This window comes from Pterocles gutturalis, unplaced genomic scaffold (genome assembly GCF_000699245.1).
Source record: "Pterocles gutturalis isolate BGI_N339 unplaced genomic scaffold, ASM69924v1 scaffold21651, whole genome shotgun sequence".
NCBI classification, from domain to species: Eukaryota; Metazoa; Chordata; class Aves; order Pterocliformes; family Pteroclidae; genus Pterocles; species Pterocles gutturalis.
The window spans coordinates 568-19,468 of NW_010106024.1; the positions used below are offsets into that span (position 1 = coordinate 568).

General features: G+C 43.7%; 1 protein-coding gene across 1 annotated transcript; it reads left to right on the forward strand.

The window, feature by feature from the left end:
* Positions 1 to 265: 265 nt before the first annotated feature.
* Positions 266 to 18,512, forward strand: PTPRE (protein tyrosine phosphatase, receptor type, E; the record flags this gene model as incomplete). Its single annotated transcript, XM_010087633.1, has 15 exons — positions 266 to 297; positions 378 to 451; positions 2,080 to 2,216; positions 6,687 to 6,777; positions 7,255 to 7,331; positions 7,434 to 7,470; positions 8,252 to 8,349; positions 9,248 to 9,367; positions 10,850 to 11,010; positions 13,568 to 13,703; positions 14,308 to 14,457; positions 16,345 to 16,438; positions 16,988 to 17,064; positions 17,438 to 17,572; positions 18,387 to 18,512. Coding segments are annotated over exons 1-15 (1,545 nt in total), but the record flags the coding sequence as incomplete, so codon positions are not given.
* Positions 18,513 to 18,901: the final 389 nt, after the last annotated feature.

The window sequence follows — 18,901 nt, forward strand, 5'->3', positions numbered from 1 at the left end:
CAATCCACAGACTCTACAGAGGAGAACAATTTACACAAGGACCTACTGACTTCGATGCTGATTCTGCTCCTGGTCTTCATCATTTTCATTCTGTTGGCTGGCTATTTTTTCAGGTAGGTCTGTACGGAGCTCTGCATGCAGAACTAGCTCGGTCTTGTTTCGATATGATCTAACAAGGAAATGAAATACGTACTTATGGTGAGGCAGGAGCCTCCATCTCAGCCTAGAGGAGGGTGCTGCGGCGGTGGCGGCTCTCCCCGCGAAGATGAACAGAAAGAGTTTCTCCAGAATTACATGGTTGGTAAAGATTGGTTTGGAAAAAATGCTTGTTACCTTTTAGCAGAGTTCCTCGGATTAATGCACTGTGTGTATTTCAGGTTCAGAAGACACAGGAAAGCTGTTGTGAACTCTGGGGATAAAAAGATGCCAAATGGGATCTTAGAAGAACAAGGTATGGAGAGGTTTGCTTTCCTTCTCGCTGTGAATTTTGTTTGTGGACGCACACGCTTGGTCGCTAATTAAAAATTCAGTTTTTCAATTATGTTTGCTTTTTATTTATAATATAAGATTATTGCTAAAGAGAAAATAGGTTTGTTTTTTTTTTAAAAAAGTCCATATTTCAGTATGTGTCTATATAACCTTCACTTTCAGTTGTTGGTTTTAAAGAATTTTCCCTTGAAGTTGTGATACACCAAATATTTATTTTTAAATGTTTAACTTTTTATATATATTTTATTGGGATGCCAGCTGAGGGACAGGTTTCTGGCACTGTGAACTTTGTATTTCGAGAAAGGCTTGCACTATTTCTTCTTAAAAGGGGAGAAAACCAGCCCTTAACTCCTTGTGAAACCACGGTCTGGCTCCTGAGTGTGAAGAGAAGCAAGCCAGGGGATCAGCCAGGGTGGTATCGTGAGCCAGTGGCACTGAAATAAAACACTCTCAGGAGCTGAGAATGTTTCCCCCTGGGTTTTTCCAACGTTTCTGTTAGCGAGGAGCCCTTTGGGTGGGTTTGTCTGTGGGGCTCAGTTCGAACCCAGCAAACATGGAGTAGCTGTTGGTTTCTCGCTTATAAATGATCATAGCTGCTGTAACAAAGAGCAAAACTTCGTGATACAAAGAATTACATCTTGGTGGCGGTTCCACACGGCTGCCTATGACCTGAAGAGCGGGTTAACAAACACGCTGGCAGTCATTGAGAAAGTCAAAACCTCTAAATAGACCCGGCAGCTTCCTCTTGGGTCGGTGTACCCGCGGTGTGGAGATCCCCGCGGCGGGTAGTGCCCCGGGGCGACGTGTGGTTAACGCGGCCACCGCTGAGTTGTCGTTGGCAAGTGGAAATCGTCCCCGTCCTTATCGGAAGGTGGGGGTGCCTTGCCTTGTAGATACAACTCCTCTTCGCCAAGGAGCGGGTTTTAATCCCTCCACTTCTCCATGGGGATGCTGGTTTCCATTTCCAGGTGACCAGTTGTGTTCTGGAGGGGCTGTGAAGGTGTCCTGAGGTTTTATTTCCCTCTGTGAGCTGGTGTCTGGGTGGGAAGAAGTGCTGGTAGTGATCCCTGTCCCAAACCGAGCTGCTGCCGAGCCATCGCGTGCCAGGGCTGATGCTGGTGTGATCTGGTGCAACGAGAGCAAAAGCAACAGCAGAGTTCCTGCTGGCTGCCAAGTTCAAGATTTTTGGGGTTGTTTTTTTTAATTCTTATTTCCTTTTTGCAAGTGAAATAATCTGGCAGAATCTCTTTGGTGACCGAAAGCTGTCCCTGTGGCAGAGCAGCTCTCCATCGGCAGAAGGAACCTTCTCCTTTTCTAAATAAAACTTGGTCACATTTTCATCTGGGGTGAATACAGAAACCATGAATTTTGCCAGTAGTGGTTGGACTTGAATTTATGTTCTCAAAGCAACTTCTTAGTCTGTGGTTTGTTTTTTTATTTCATTTAAATCAGCTTTATCTCCGATTCGAAGTCTCACGTGAGAAGTATGTTTTGGCCTCTTCCAGCATGAAAATTAATTTGTAGTTGGAAAGACCTTGTTATCCATCTCCCTGGACGTGCTTTTAACACGTTCTTTCCTTGCACGGACAGAACAGCAGCGGGTGACGCTGCTCCGGAGGTCTCCCTCGGACCCAAAGAAGTATTTCCCCATCCCAGTGGAAAACCTCGAAGAGGAAATACGGATGCGATCGGCAGACGAAGGGAAACTCTTCCGGGAGGAGTTTAACGTAAGTCATCCCATGCAGAGCGGAGCAGGGCAAAAAGTGGGAGGCGGATCAAAACGCCTGCAGGTATTCCCAATTCTTTAAAAAATATTTGGTGCGTGGAGCCTCAGCACTTGTGTGGGGTTTGTACGTGCTCTGGCCGTCGTGGTAACCCTTTATGTGGACAAAACCTGAAAAGTGAACTGCGTTATGGCACGGTGATGCCGAATCTGTAATATAGAAACTGCTTGATGCTTGCAAGCGTTTAAAGAAGGTTTGCCTGAAAGCTGGAGGAGAGGAAAAGGGAGTATGGATTGCGTTAGCAATTATTTTCTTGGTGGTGGTGGAGGGTTTTTTAAGAGTCCCAAGTGTCTCACCTCTACGGGAAGTACTTGTGCCTTTAAAATAATAATAACGATGATGATGATGATGATGTGTGGCCTTTAGTATTGCCCTAGTGAGGCTTAATTTTTTTTTTTCTTTTTGGTAATTTGACCTTTTGCTCTTTGTTGTCATCCCATCACTTCCCTATTCGCAGCGCCCCGCACCCTGGCACATACATTTCTATGAAGTATCTCAACTTGAAGATTATTTTTTTTTTTTTTTTTAAATTTAAAGCATTGCCTTGGTCAGAAAGGAGATTTTCTTTTCTGCCCATAACCTGAGCTTCCATCGCGTGTGGTCGTAGAGATGAGTCTTAACCAGAGGCTGTGGCGAGCTGCTGCCGAGCCGGTTTCTATGGAGAAACCTGGTGTGATGAGTCTGCTCTCACACGCCTGCGTTTGGGGGCTCTTTCCATACTTTTATTATTTCTTTTCACTTCCCTTCGTAGCAGAAGCAAGTTGCACAGAGCAGTAGCTGAAATGTCAAATGCAGAGTTGCCAAAGCCGATCCAGGCATTGATTAGACAGGCTGTTCAGCTACCTTCTTAATTGGTAGCGTATTTATATCTGCAATTTGTTTGATGATATATTTAAATCACGTAATTTCTTTGCCTTGTCGGAGGGGGAACATTGTGGAGATATTTACCAAGTCGACAAAATGAATGTGAAAACTAATTTAACAGGATGTGCGCTCGTGAGTTTTGACTCTCCCGATGAATTTGCTCTGCAGTTAGTCGCAAAACGAGCCATCTATATTTATTTTTCAAAACCAGCTTTGCTTGGATCATTTTTTGCACCATGCTGTGAGCGTATGAGTCTCTGTCTGCACTCGAGTGCTGAGTCTGAAAACTGGGGTCCGGTGCCCAGAAATGAGCAGCCTGAGCGCTGCCGGAGAGCGACGGTACAGCAGGTCTGCCGGATGCATTATGTGGTTTGGGTTTGGGTTTTTTTTTTTTGGTGCATCTCCTCTGACTGCTTGTGTGGATATATGAGCTGTTTGTTGAAGTGTGAGAGGGGAGGAAAGGGTGAAAAATGGTTGAAAGTTAGAGTGGTTGATGCTGTAGCATAAACCAGGAAAGCTGACAAAGAACAGTCTGTTCTTGCAGCGCTGGGAGGAAAGGGGCTGAGAAATCAAGACCCTTCAGCACAGAAGCGTAACGACTTCTCCATCAGAGCATCCCCCAGCACGCAGAAGCCCTGAACTTGGCTCCATCCTCCCTCAAAGCTCGGGTTACACCTCTATCTGTCCCTTGAGCCAAATCCTGCAGTTTTGGGGTGGGTCTGAAGCTGTCCCCTTCGCACAAGCCATTGGGAGGGAGCTGATGCAGCCGGGGCTGGGGATGCTCGGCTGATGGGGATGCGCTGGGGGGGCTCTGGCTGCTGGGGTCAGGCGTGGTGGGGAACACAAGCACAGGGTCTCCGTTGTGAATTTGAAACGGGTTTAGGGTGGAAATGGTGAGTCCTGTGGGCCAGCACCAGCCAGGGACTGGACCAGCCAAAGAAGGTAGGTCCCAAGTGGTTTTTCTGGCAATAAGAGAGCAAAGCAAGTGCTGATAAATGAAGACACGCAGAGGATAGAAAGGATTTGTGAGGTCTTTGAGATTTATGTGCCTAATGGTGTTCTTCAGTACCTTTGGTTTTATCCTTAGAGCCTGAATTACCCTTAGGAAGTACCTTGCACTTGTACACTAACCAAAATTGCAGAGGCTCCTTCTACCCTAGTTGCTTCACTTTTTATTTTTTTTATTTCTTTGTGAGCACAGAGCAATAGGAAGAGTGTGTTCTTTCTTCACAGGAAGAAAAGAAAAAAAAAACAAACCCATATCCTTTTCTGTATGGTCCCTTCCATAACCTCTAGTTATCATGGTGAGCTGGTGTTGGGAGTTTGTGATGGCGAGGTTATCGCCTTGATTTTCAGATCAGTGTCTGAAAACCTTCCTGTAAGAATTTGCTTTGGAACTTTGAATTTTAACTTAAGATGTGGCTCACTCAGTGGAAAAAAAAAAAAAGGAGAAAATTCACCAACGCTGGGGTAGGTTAAGCCCCTTCGGAGAGATTTTGGGATTTGCATATAGGACTGTGGTGGCAGCAGATGACCCAGCGCCACTGAGAGTCACCGGCTCCTCGTGATTTGGGGGTGATGGAGAGGACGTGATGAAGCGCATCCTCCATGAATCACATCCTCCCCTCTGCAGATGGGTGGGAGCAGTGAAACGGGCTGTGGCCTTGCACCGGGATTCAACACCCGCTCTAGGATGTGCCATGAGGAGGTTTCTAGGGAGTAAGGAGCTGGGAATGGAAAGATGATTTTGCCAGAGAGAATTACTTTTCATGCATTTTTCATGTGGGGATGCAGAACTTACGTGACTGTTTCTTGGGAATTTGTTGCCTAACTTTTGAAGTTGGAATAAATCATGTTTAAAGTGCTAATTGCTTATTTTTTACACAAAACATAAATTAGAGTTTCTGTGTTTTTCCAAATTGTAAATGGATTTTAATGAGCAAAAACATGGGCTTCATTCAATAAGGAGTTAAGCAGTTTGCTAAAAGCAGCTCTCTTTTTCAACTCTTTTTTTTTAAACCTTCTCTCCCCTTTCTTTTGCTTACATTCACTAGTTTAAGTGATTAAAAAAAAAAAAAAAGCCAAACCCACAAATGCACGTTGCTGTTTCCTCTGTGGTGGAGGAGACGTCCTCCCTGCACCCCTCATTTTACCCTGTGTCACCCTGACAACACGGATTGCTGCTTCTAAGGGGAAATTCCAAGCCCTGCTCTCTGCCGGGCAGATGGGGACGGTTGCTTTAAGCTGTACACTCACTTATAATTTTTTCCCTTCCCCTCCGTGATTCAGCCTGGGCAGTGGGAGGGAGAGGACGGGTGGGAGGAGGCAGTTGTGTGTTCCCAAACCGCTGGGATTTTATCTCGGTGGGATCCTTCTGCTAACACTGGTTTGGAGGAGTTCAGTACAAGAAACTTGATGGGACGCGGTTCTTCTGTTGGCAGTGAGCGGGCAGCTGAAGGCGCAGGGCAGCAGCCTCGTGCCCGTGTTTCTTGATGAACCTTTTCTGACCCCATCCGACCGCCTGGCCCCGGTGGTGGTATCTCAGCAGCTTCTGCCATGTCGGTGGAGGAGCTCCACCTTGGGCACCTCCTTCTTTTCATCTTCACAGAATCCCAGGATGGTTTGGGTGGGGAGGGACCTTAAAGCCCATCCAGTGCCACCCCCTGCCATGGGCAGGGACACCTCCCACCAGCCCAGGTTGCCCAAAGCCTCATCCAGCCTGGCCTTGAACCCCTCCAGGGATGGGGCATCCACAGCTTCTCTGGGCAACCTGGGCCACTGCCTCACCCCCCGCACAGGAAAACATTTCTTCCCAATATCTCATCTCCATCTCCCCTCTAATCTTCACCTTCTTCCTCTCCGTTTCTTCCTTTCATTTGGTTGCTCTGCTAGGCTGGTTGTTGTTTTGTTTGGGTTTTTTTAAGCTTGACTAAATTTATCTGCAGTCTTAGATCTTGCTGATTGCCAGCCGAATTTGACTTCTGCTCGTACAGCGACTTTCAGCATAAAAGAATTGGGATTATTTTTTTTTTTTTTCTTCCTCCCTTCCTGCCAGCGTTGGGCCCTCACCTGTGGATCTCAGCAAGATGTTTGATAGTTAATGTTTTTAACAATGAGCTGTTAACAGTCAAACTCTGTTTATTTTATTGAACCAACTGTTATTGCTAAAAGTAGCTGCCGGAGCCGAGCTGGAGGGAGCGGCGCATCCGCGCGCTGGGTCGCGGCGCCGTGAATCACCGCGGCAGATGGCAGCTCGAAGCAGCAGCTCAGAGTTGAACAATTTTTCTAAATAACTCTCATCTCTGCTGGAAAAATGACTTTTTTTATTTCAAAACTGCTGAACTTGTTTTCTGTAGTGAAATCTGCCAGGACGTGGTTTCCTGTTTTAGAGTAATGAAACTTATTGTAGGGGGGAAGAAAAAAAAAAAAGCTTAATTCTGTTGGGTGCAAGGCAATATGCATAAATGCAGATTTTCCCTTAAACCACGTTCAGTCGAGAGTTAGCTGTTTTCTAACACATTGACTTCTGTATATTTTTTTTTCCTTTAGTCATTAACACCTGGATTTGTGCAGGGAACATTTGAAATGGCAAATAAGGAAGAAAACAGGGAGAAAAACCGATATCCCAACATCCTGCCATGTAAGACATGACTTTTTTTTTTTTTTTAATCAAATACTCAAGTAATACAATTTCACTGGTTATAAATGTTCTTCATAAGTTGTTTGTGCCAAACCTGGTTTGCTGTGGCATGGCTCTAGTGTCGACCTTCTGTTGGGTTTCTCCCCAGTTATCAGGTGCTGCACTATAAAACCTTGGCTCTCCTGGGTTTCTACCCAATTACACCACGTCAAATGGATATTTTAGTGGCTCTATTTAATTTGGGGCAATCAAATGAAGTTTGGGCTTCCAGTATTGCGGAGCTGCAGTGCCGGTGACCTCCAGGTGTGGGAGCAAAGCAAGATGTTGGTGGAGAACGTTTCTTGATGACAACTAGGAGCAATAGGGGAGACAGCTGGTTAGGGAAGCGGGTGCTTAGCCTGGCCTCCTGCTTGCAAGGCGAGAACATATTTCGGATTGATTAACGTGCAAACGTGCTTGTAATGTGTTTTCCTCCAGATGATCATTCCAGAGTGATTTTGACCCAGATCGATGGAGTCCCACCTTCAGACTACATTAATGCATCATATATAGATGTAAGTTGACAAACTGCAAACTTTGACTGTGGATTAAATATTTTTTCTGCTAGCATACGTTGGCATTGCATCTTTTAACTGCCGTGCTGTTTATTTCCACAGGGTTATAAAGAAAAGAATAAATTTATAGCAGCACAAGGTAACTTCTTCTCATTTCTCTGTTCTGTTCCTCTTCTGGCTGAACGTATTTAGTTTTAGAAGTGCGTTCAAGGTTATTTTCAGCTGCAGATGGTGGCCAAATGTGAGGAGGGATGTAGAGGTTACAGTTGAAATGAAATTCAAGTGAGCGTGAGGTAACCCACTGCCTTTAGACGGGCGGATGCTGCTCTCAGCGCAGAGACTCACCATCCCCCTTCCACCTCCACTTCTTTTTTTTTTTCTTTTTCTACTTACTGGTGGTTTGAAAAATGATGTCTCGTGTAATTCATTCTGTCTAAGCGTTCCTGCCCCAGAAATTAGCATTTTTCACTGTGTTTAGTGGCATATTTTGGGAACTTTTTCAGCACAATCCCAGACACAAAGCCGTGGTTGTCGCTGGCCGTCGGCAGTCCTCCCGTCCCGCACAGCGCGATGAGCAGCTCTCGGACCTTGTTCGTTGTGGTCACAGCTCATGTTGGACCTTGGCATGGGGGAAGAGCTGCAAAACAGAAATCCTAAATGATGCTTCTGCTATAACCCCTTTAAAAAAGCATTAATAATATTTCAAGACAGGAGGTGTCTGCTAGAAATGTAGATTTGAGTGCATATGGTTCTGTAAAAAAAATATGATTTTTTTTTTTTAACAAATATGTGGTATATTCAAAACCCGAGCAGTTTGTAGTAAAACTGAGATCTGGGGTCACCCAGCATGCAGGGACGGGGAGCGTTCGCTGTCCTGGTCTCCATCACCCCTCTTGAGCAGAGCTGTGTTCTCTCTGCAGGACCGAAGCAAGAGACAGTGAACGATTTCTGGAGGATGATCTGGGAGCAGAAGTCAGCCATTATCGTCATGTTAACCAACCTGAAAGAAAGAAAAGAGGTAAAGAGCTTTCAGTTTGCTCAGGGATGTCTCGACCAGAGCGTGCTCCACAAGCAGCCATGGCCAAGTCGCCTTTCGGACCATTGCCTTCTCCAGCCCCCCTTAGCACAGCTGAGTGTCTGCTCAGAAATGTCGTTTTAATTTCCAAAATACAAATTGATATACATAGATCTCAAGGAGAAGATTCTGATGGCAAACCTTGTCCATGTAGCCCGTAGCCAAAGGCAAATTGTGTGTTTTTATCGCAGCGTAGGGCTGCACTGGTGGGTGGGTTTGGGTAGAAATGAAAATAAAAAACTTGATTCATTTTCCCGAGAGCTAGGTGGCAAAATTCTTTCTGGTGCATCCACACAACAATTAAAAACCAATACTTCTTTCTTGTGAGAGTGATGCTGTTCCCAAATCTCCCTCCTCCCGTTGTGCGAGACTTTGTGTGTTGGCTGAACACTGAGATGCGCACGGCAAGAGTGAAACCTTTCGTTTCAAAAACTTGGCAGACTTGAGAAGCTAAGTTAGAACATGAAGGAAATGTACCATCAGAAACACAAAAGATGCTTTTTAGTTGTTTTCTTTTTCCCTGGGGGACTGTTTGCCTCTCTGAGCATGCTACGGCCTTATTTGAAATATATATAAAATCCTCAAAAACATATGCCTGAGAAAAAAAATCACCTTGTTTCCCCGATGGTTGAGGGAGGAGGCAGAAGGCACTCAGTGCCGGAGAGCTGGGCTTTTCTTGCCCCCTTGGGATGACATCTCCTGGCAATGGGGAGATGATGGGGACACACAGCAGTAGTTGGCCTCTATTTTCAAAGAACTTAATTGTTTTATGAATGACCGACAAAGAACAGACTCAGTGTTGTAAAACTCAGTGTTATAAACTGACATTTTTTTTGTACAGGAAAAATGTTATCAGTATTGGCCTGACCAAGGGTGCTGGACTTACGGGAGTATCCGCGTGTCGGTGGAAGATTGCATAGTTCTGGTGGATTACACCATCCGCAAGTTCTGCGTCCAGTCGGTAAGTTGCAATAAAATGTTCTTGCTGCATCTTCAGTTTGATTATTTGAAGGAAATTGTTCCAATGGCAAGTATTTGCTTAAAAGGAACTCAGGGAATTAATTAAATGTATTTGCAAATCAAAAAGGGTGTGGGACCTCTCCTAGGCAGGCGAGCAAGCTCTGCAGGACGGCACACAAGACATCCGCCGGAGTTTAATGGATTGCAATACGTTCTGCTCGGTTTTATTCTTGCTTGTGGCCAAGGGCCACAGAAAGTCTTTCCTTGTGACTGTCAGGGAGGGGGCACAGGAGCAGTGTCTTGACCTTTCTGAAGACCAATTGCATAGGTAAATATATGAGTGGATTTGAATATTAGAGGAGATATTAGGAGGAAGTTTTCCCTGTGCAGGGGGTGAGGCAGTGGCCCAGGTTGCACAGAGAAGCTGTGGATGCCCCATCCCTGGAGGGGTTCAAGGCCAGGCTGGATGAGGCTTTGGGCAACCTGGGCTAGTGGGAGGTGTCCCTGCCCATGGCAGGGGGTGGCACTGGACGGGCTTTAAGGTCCCTTCCAACCCAAACCAGTCTGTGATTTGGACATTGGGAATAATTTGGAGACATTGATTGGCCAACATCAGCCAGCATTACAGCTTGATTTTGGTTGTATCCTTGGTCTCTGGCACAAGTTAAAGCTTTAGATCACAGGAGAGATGGTGGGGGTGACTTTGCTCTTGTCCACAGTGCGTAGCCTTGTGCAGGAGCAAATTGTTAGAGATCCTCACCCTCTAAAGGGAGGGCTGGACCGTCTGATTCAAATGGAAGACTCAAGACAATCTGGGCTGGTGGGAGGTGATAAACCCCGGATCGCTGTGTAGAACAACACGGAGACCTCGGAACCCCTCAAAAATTCCCTTGACCCTGGCTAACAGACGAGACGGAGGCTTTCTGACCTTGAGGAGAGGTTGTGATTAGAGTATGCCAGTGAAACGATGTTCACCTGGTTGCTTCTGTAGTATCTTTTCTTTTATTCTTGAAGAGTGGGTCAGATGGTGACCCTGGCAGTGGTTGGCCATTGGAGGTGCAGCTCTTCTTCCATTAGGCAGGTGGGATATGGCCAAAGCTGGTGTTGGGCATCTCATAGTGATGCAGATCCGGAATGTTGAGGCTGAACTTTGTGAGTTTCATCTGAGGCTGCTAAAAAAAGTGTGAAGATTTTATAAGTGAAAAAGGACTTAGGATTTGATCCGTTATTAACATAAATTGTGAGTCTTACTCTTTGCAATCCTATCCTAGGGTTGTTCCAGTTTTCACTGCAGAGATTCATTTTAGTAATTTATGGTAATTTTACTCTGTGATTGTATTTTCTGTGCGCTGTAAACCTCTAGTCCTTGATTCAGGCTCTAAGTGTCGCAGGAATTAAAGTTGTAAATAACCAGGGCAGTTTGTTTATAAATCTTTGCGTGAAAAACAAAATGTTAGACTCAGAGTCCGTGTGTTCCCCGCAGCTTCATGACGGTTGCAAAGCTCCGAGGCTCGTTACGCAGCTTCACTTCACCAGCTGGCCTGATTTCGGGGTGCCTTTCACACCTATCGGGATGCTGAAATTCCTGAAAAAAGTCAAAACGTTGAATCCCGCCCATGCTGGACCAATCGTGGTTCACTGTAGGTATGTATCTGCTCTTCAAGCCCTTCTGTAGCTTGGCCTGGAGCTACGTGCAGAATATCAAGGCTGAATTTTCACCTTCTGTTCGTAGGCTCTGAAGTTTGTGTGGGTATGTATGGAGATATATATTTATATATTTATGTTTATATATGTAAAGGGCGAGAATATGCTGAGCTTTTTGAGAGCCCAAGGTCAAAACCATTTCAAAAGATCTGTCTTTCTTGTCGCTTTAATACTCAAACAGAAGTTGTTGTTTTGGGTTTTTTTTTCATCCATGAGCGATACCCAATGTTTTGTATAAATATCCTCTTTGTCAGCAAAACAGGCTTGTAATACTAATCTGCGACCTTTGCCGCTAAACGCTCCTCTGAGAATTCATCCCCCACTTCTCCCACCATATAATTTGCGGTTTGCTACGTGAATTATCTCTTAAACGCCTGGAAAGTTGGAAACAAAGGCTTGCATTTAGGAGACTCCAGCTGTGAATTATCTCTTAAACGCCTCGAAAGTTGGGAACAAAGGCTTGCATTTAGGAGACTCCAGCGCTGCCGTGTTCAGAGTGCCCCACATACCAGTACAGGACCTGTTCCCACTCCTTCGGTCGCACACACAGGAACTTCCTGCTATTTAAAGGCTCCTGCGAAACTGTTTGAAATCTTATGTTAATGAAACCACAAACAAACCCCAAATCAGCTTTAAAAGAATAATTGCAATCTCTATAGCAACTGTAAGCTCAGAACTGAGCAAGAAATCTCTTTTCAGGAGCAATTACCATAATGAGGTTAGAATGGAAAGAGAAGAAATAGCAGCTTTGTCTTTGTGGGGTTTTTTTTTTTTTAAGGAAATGGTTGTAGCTTCATGTATTTATTTCTTTTTCTCTTGCCTGTGTTGGACAACTGGAAATACTCTCCAGGAGCCTGTGAAGTGTGGGCTGTTAAAAGCCAAGCCACAGCCTTTTTGTTTCTTCATTTCCATCTGGATCTTGCCTTGCTGTAGGAGTCATCTTCTCTCCCAGGTGTCCAGTCTTAAAGAAACGCCTTAAAGAGAAAAAAGATTATTTTCATTGTCTCACATATTCTTTCCTTTGAGAAGCCCACCGTATTTTTCTAGCCTTTTGCCATGATGTTCTGTGGAGGCTCATAGTGGGTTTGAGATTGATTTTGCACCAGCAGGAAATTCTGTGCTTAGTTTAATCATCAGGAGTAGAGGCAAAACAAAGGTAACTAGAAAATACCTTAATAAAAATCCGCTGGGATTTAAATATAATGGCCCAACGCAGCACAGTAACGGCATTATGTCAGTGCCGGGGGCCAGTGCCGTTCTTCAGCCTGCGTTAGAAAGAAAGAACGAGAGAGGTGACACTTCATTTCCGTTACGGTTCAGGATATGACACTGTTGAATTGTTGAGAAAAGGAAAGGGAAACTCATCGATAGTGAGTAACCGTCCGTTTTTAGTGAGCTCTTGTAAAAATATCAGCCACTCATCCCGAGCAAAAACTGCTCAGTCGGAATCTTTTGGAAGTCGATAAAATTTAGCATTTGGAAGTGAAGAATTGCAGATAAAAGGGAGGAAGGATTTTTTGCCATTTTTTTTTTTTTTTTTCCCCGAGAAGTTTTCAGAAATAGGGTTTTTTTCAGCGAGGAGAGCACTACGTTGAGGAAGAGCTGAGTAAGGGATGCCCTAGGGTAGGTGAAGGCTGGATAAAACCAGGGAACTTCCAGGCAAACGTCAGCGTTGGTGAAATTACCAGTTTTAGCAGGAATTGGATTGGATTGAGCGCTGATCTGTAGTAAGGCAACCATGGGGCAGGAGGATGGGGAGGGAACAAGGATGTGTGAAAAGGGAGCTGTAAAAAGAGAAGGGAGGAGGCTGAGCGTGGGCCTCGGCGGGTAAAAGCTCACGGAGCGAGCGATGAACGATCCATGAGCGACCCACGCTCCAGGACACGGTAGGAAGAGGAAAATCTGTGTAAACTGAGACACTGCAGCAGTTGCTGCACAAAGTAAGCTAAGAGGAGGTGAAAGGAGAGCTATGAGTGCCTAGCACAGGATGCCATGCCCTTTTCCTCTGCAAGGAAGAGCTGAAAGTGGCCCGAGGAGTGTTACTTCTGAGGAGCGCGCTCCCTCTCCTGGCTGCTGAAGGATATAAAAAAAAAATAATAATTTGGGATGGTAGAAGTGTAGAGCTTTTAACAAGTGACTATTATCTAATTGGCATGAGACAGCAACCATGCAGAAAAGAGCAAAAATTAAGTAAAAAAAAGTCATCTTAGACTGAATTATTACACCTGGACAAGCAGAATTTTTTTCCAAAGGTCTTTTCTAAAATAATTTTGATCTTATAATTTCCAAGCTGTTAAAGGGTGACTTTTTATGTTAAAAACTTGGACCCCCTTTTTTTTTTTTGCTATCATTGCTAAAATACAAAATGGAATTTAGTTTTTCACGGTGAGTATTGCAGTCCAGTATCAACAGCGTAAGTTCTACTTGTGTCATTGCTGTAGCAGTTCCTACAGGCTTGGTAATTCAGTCGAGCTTTTGGTTTTGTTTCCTTTTCCAGCGCTGGTGTGGGTCGCACAGGCACGTTCATCGTTATCGATGCCATGATAGACATGATGCACGCTGAGCAGAAGGTGGATGTTTTTGAGTTTGTTTCCAGAATCCGTAATCAGCGGCCGCAGATGGTTCAGACTGACGTAAGTGGGCTTTGATGGGTTGAAATTACACCTTTTTGCGGTCAAAGAAGAATATGTATCTGTATTTCCACCCTGATACACAACCCAGTATGTCCTGTTCTGTTGCACACCTGGATAACTGGAAAATGAACAAAGGATGGATGGGGTTGGGGAAGATGGTCATAGAATCACAGGATGGTTTGGGTTGGAAAGGGCCTTAAAGATCATCCAGTGCCACCCCCTGCCATGGGCAGGGACACCTCCCACTAGCCCAGGTTGCCCAAAGCCTCATCCAGCCTGGCCTTGAACCCCTCCAGGGATGGGACATCCACAACTACATCCAATTGTATCCATCCACAACTCTTTCCAAGATAGAGACGTGTTGGGGCTGGGAAGACCACTGTAAGGCACATTATCTTTAGGTATCACGTCCAGGTTTCCCCATGCACGTGAGAGTGGAATTTTAGAGAATGTGAGTGATATAACAGGAAAACTCTGGTTTTGCTTAAGGTATATTTAGATAATTAATAGATTCTAAACCAAATGAGAAAGATCCCAGTGCCAGAATCCATGGTTTCACTTCCCCGCCCTGCAGCATGCTTACCTGCCTCTCTGTTCATTCCAGATGCAATACTCGTTCATTTATCAAGCCTTACTTGAATACTACCTCTACGGTGACACGGAGCTGGATGTGTCATCCTTAGAAAAACATCTCCAGACATCGCACAGCGCTGCGCCAAACCTTGTCAAAATAGGGCTAGAAGAAGAATTTAAAGTAAGTGTGAAATTCCTTTGCCAGGGGATTTCTAAGCGTGGAAACACTGAAGCCAAAAAGATACTTCAAAAGCAGGAAAAGTGGAACCTCAAAAGGTCCATCGATATGGAACAACTGATTTGATTTTTTGTTTGCTGTGAATGGGTCCTGCGGAGCTGGTGAATGGGGCTTTGCCTAACATCCTGTCCTGCAAACGCTCATTCAAAGCTACGTCGCTTTACGGACCTTTTCCTATGTGCTTTCTGCTTGTTTATAAAAGAAAAATGGAATTATTCTTTGGGTCTGGTCCTAGGTGCCAGATCAGATAACGCTGGAGGAGGGAGCTGGATTACGCACACCTCATTTGCATCTCGACGGGATTGTTAACTCAGTGATGACTGGTGGCAGAGAGAATTTACACATCTTGTGCTGAATATCCAGACCTGACAGAAAAGAAAAGCAAAAAAAAAGAAAAAAAAAAAAAAGGCATTTTTGTTTAGTGGAGAAACCCCAAATGCAGAAAGCCACCACGCTGGCTGTTTGTGATCATTGCTTAAAATAGACTTTATTGTCCTGTTAGAACTTTTCTGTGACTTTTGCTATGCTAAAATATTTGTTCTATAGATAGGTCTAAAGCATTAAATGACATATAGGTGTTAACTGGAGTTCTCTCTTTCACTTCAAAGGATTAATTTAATCAGAAATTGGGAACTCGGAGAAGAAAATGACGCAAGAATAACTAACAATATAGCAATCAGTTCAAAAATCAAAAGTACTGACTTTTCTGAGGGAAGGAAGCAAATGAAGACATCAAGTATTCTGCTTTTTCCAGAATTCCTCAGTTTGTTTTTGCTGTCCGCTGTGTCAGCAAGGCTGTGTTGGAGCGCAGAGAGCAGCGAGACCCTCTGACATAAAGTCTATTGACCACAGAGCAGCCAAAAAGTGATTTCTCAGAGGGCAGAAGTTTCTTTTTAATGGTTTGTTGCCAGTGCTAGAGGTGTTATCGGCATTGAGGTACGCTCCTGAAATGCAGCACCTGGCAGATTCATGCCTGAAAATCTGCTTGCAGTTTGAAAATTAATTTTGATTTAAATTGAATTGATATTAAATAGTTGCTGTGATCATTACCTGGCAGGTCCCACCCTGGAAGCAGCAGCTTCTCGTGCGGGTGTGCAGTCTAGACTATAAAGAAATTGTTGGGGCAAGAGCAGCGTTTGTCTTCTGTGTCAGGGCATTCTGGATAAATAACAGGCACGTTGGTTCCTTCACTAGCAAAAGCTGAAAATGTTCGGAGCCAAGCTGCGGGATTTGGTGCACAGCGCTCCATCAACTTGCGCAGCTTGTTATGGCAGGAGCAGGGCGATGAGGAAAGGACTAAAGGAGACGAGTTTTAGCGCTCTGAGCTAAAGTGAAGGAAAAAGAGAAAATGATAAAATGGCATGCAGAGCTTTTTATTACGAAGTGTTTTTAAAATGGATAATTTTCTAAAACTAAATTTTCCAATGTCACATTTATTAAAATTAGACTTTTCAAAGGGCTTCTGAAAGCCACCTCAGTCCAAACTGTCTTAAAAAAAAAAAAAGAAAAAAACAGGAAAGAGACCCCACAAACCAAAAAAACACAGAAGGTTAAAATCTGCTTCATTTTATTTCCCTTAAACTTTTTTTGATATGGTCTGGTTGTGTGTTCAGATTCTTAAATATTTATCAATATGAAAAAAATTACATGACTGTTATTCTTCATTGTCCTGTCGATAAAAGGTAATTAAGTGGCTTTTGTGAAAAGTCAGTCTTGCGTTGACTGTGCTCCTGTTTTGTACCTGATAAAGGTGCTTTGGAACCCTCTGAGTGCAGGAGAACCGCTCCTGTTCCAATGAATTCTCATCCTCGTTTGTGTGTTTTCTTACAGAAGTTAACCAATGTTCGAATAATGAAAGAAAACATGAGAACTGGCAACCTTCCAGCAAATATGAAGAAAGCTAGAGTCATCCAGATCATCCCATGTAAGAGATCAGCTTGTTATAGAGAGAAATAAGTTCTGTAAATACCCGATTACCCTGCGGTTGTCATATACGTACTCTATACGTTGAGAACGACCCACCTCGTATCAGAACTCACTCTGTTGGGATAACTCGGGAACAGAGGTCCTGCCCGGATTTGGAATTTTACAAATAATTCCTGCATATGTCTTAAAGAGAAAAAGTTTTAACTTCTCTGCCTATAAAATTCAAACGCTTTTGCAGTCTGCACTGCAAAATGAATATTTTGGAGCTTGTTGGCCAGATCCTGTGTGAATGGGGAAAAAAAAACCCAGCAGGAAAACTAGTGCCCTCCTCCACATACTTCCTAAATCCTGGATGAGATTCTTGAGACGCTTGTCTTTCAGAAAAAAGATTTGGCTGGGTTTGTTCTTTTACAAATATATTAACGGAGCCATCAATGCCTCTGCTGACATAAAGGGTGGAAAGAAAAAAATCAAATTAATTTGATAAAACGCTATGAAGACCTTTCTATTAGCAAAAGTCAGAACAGACACTTTCTTTTTTTTTCAGATGATTTTAATAGAGTGATTCTGTCGATGAAAAGAGGGCAGGAGTATACAGACTACATCAATGCTTCCTTCATAGACGTATGTATAAAAAAATTTCAACTATTTAAATTGCGAGTCGAACGTTTTGCTGTTGCTGATGAGTCTTTTTTAAAGAGACACAATCGACTCGGCTTATGAAGAACATGAGCTTTGAAATTTGGTTTCTGCTTATGAGAGTTTCCAAATAGATTTTTTTTATCTGGTGTTTTCAATTTCAGTTTAAATGGTGGTGTAATTACACCGTTCTTGCTGGTAGATTTATAAACTGAGGTTTTTATTAAATTTGAAAAAACAGGCGGTGAAGCAAATTAGCTGTAGAACTAGCATCCCTTATCTGCGTTCAGGTTAACGGGTGTAAATACGTCCTCTTCGGAGGAAAGGACCTAAACGCTCCCCTGGGTTTTCTCCGCAGGGCTATCGCCAGAAGGATTACTTCATCGCCACCCAGGGACCTCTCCCGCACACGGTGGAGGATTTCTGGCGCATGGTGTGGGAGTGGAAGTGCCACACCATCGTGATGCTCACCGAGGTTCAAGAGAGGGAGCAGGTACGTGTCCCGGAGCCACCAGCCCAGAGCAAAGCAGTTGCTGTTGACACCTGTAAAATATGAGCGTTAATATTAGATCAATTATTTGTTACCTCCAAATTCTAGCTATATAAGTTTATTTGGTTTTTTTTTTTTGCTTTTCCTAAAAGGAGCGCTTGCTTCGCGATTTGATGCAAGGCTGATGTTGCTGCTTTTGCTCGAATTGTCAGCAAACCCACCAAAACTATGGAAAATTATGGTTTGCAAAGAGTCCAGTTCCCATTCAAAGCACAGAATTTGTGAATTTCCTGACATGGAACAGCGGTTTGGGAATTGGGAACAGCTGGACAAAGCTTTTGTGAAAACTTCCCTCCCTGTTCTGCCCCTATAAACTCCAGTGGCTTGTTCTGAACCTTTCCTAGTCCATCATTAATTAACGAAGAGAGTCCTGTGTCTTGCTGAGTGCTGCAGTTTGACGATTCAGGGTTCGAGGCTGCAACCAGGGTGGTTTAGTGCTGTGAAATGGGTTTTTTTGTTGTTGTTGGTTTTTGGAGGCTCTTTAATGAAAACGCATTGCTTTCAGGAGTTACTTATTTTATTCTAATCTATTTTAAAGAAATATTTGCCATCTGCGACTCCGAAGCGCTTTTCATCTTAAGGTTTATATTATAAAAATATTTAATGAGTGTATTCTTGGTAATTAGCCTTTTCATTACGAAGTGTCTAGAATACTTTTAACGTGCTGAATCTCACCTCCTGTATCAGAGATTCATGACAATGCAGATAACTGGAAAAAATTTCATGGGACGTTTACCGTTCTCTCTCAATTTTGCAGGAAAAATGCTGTCAGTACTGGCCATCAGAGGGCTCTGTAACTCACGGAGAGATCACGGTAGAAATAAAGAATGACAGCCTGTTAGATGCCATCAGTGTAAGGGACTTCATCGTTACGTACAATCAGGTAATGGTTTGAAATTACAGGGGTTTGGGTTTGTGTTTTGGTTTTGTGGGTTTGGTTTTTTTTGCATTTGAAGGCATGTACAGATATGATGATGTAACAGAAATGCTGGAATTTCTACATAAAGATACACGTGGTTAATCAATATCTGACACTGTATCAGTCAAGTGGAAGCTTAAATTAAACATTTTTGCTTTAAACACCCCAAAAATTCTGGTCAGTAAAACATGTCCTTGATCGAGGTGGGCTGTAGGGTTTTTTGGGGCTTTTTTTAAGCTTTTATTGTTGCCTTTATTGTTGTATATTCTCCCATCTCCCACATATCTATAAAAGAAATTTGATTCAATATTTTTAAATCCTATGAAGCATTTTAACAGCTCGTACTTCCCTCT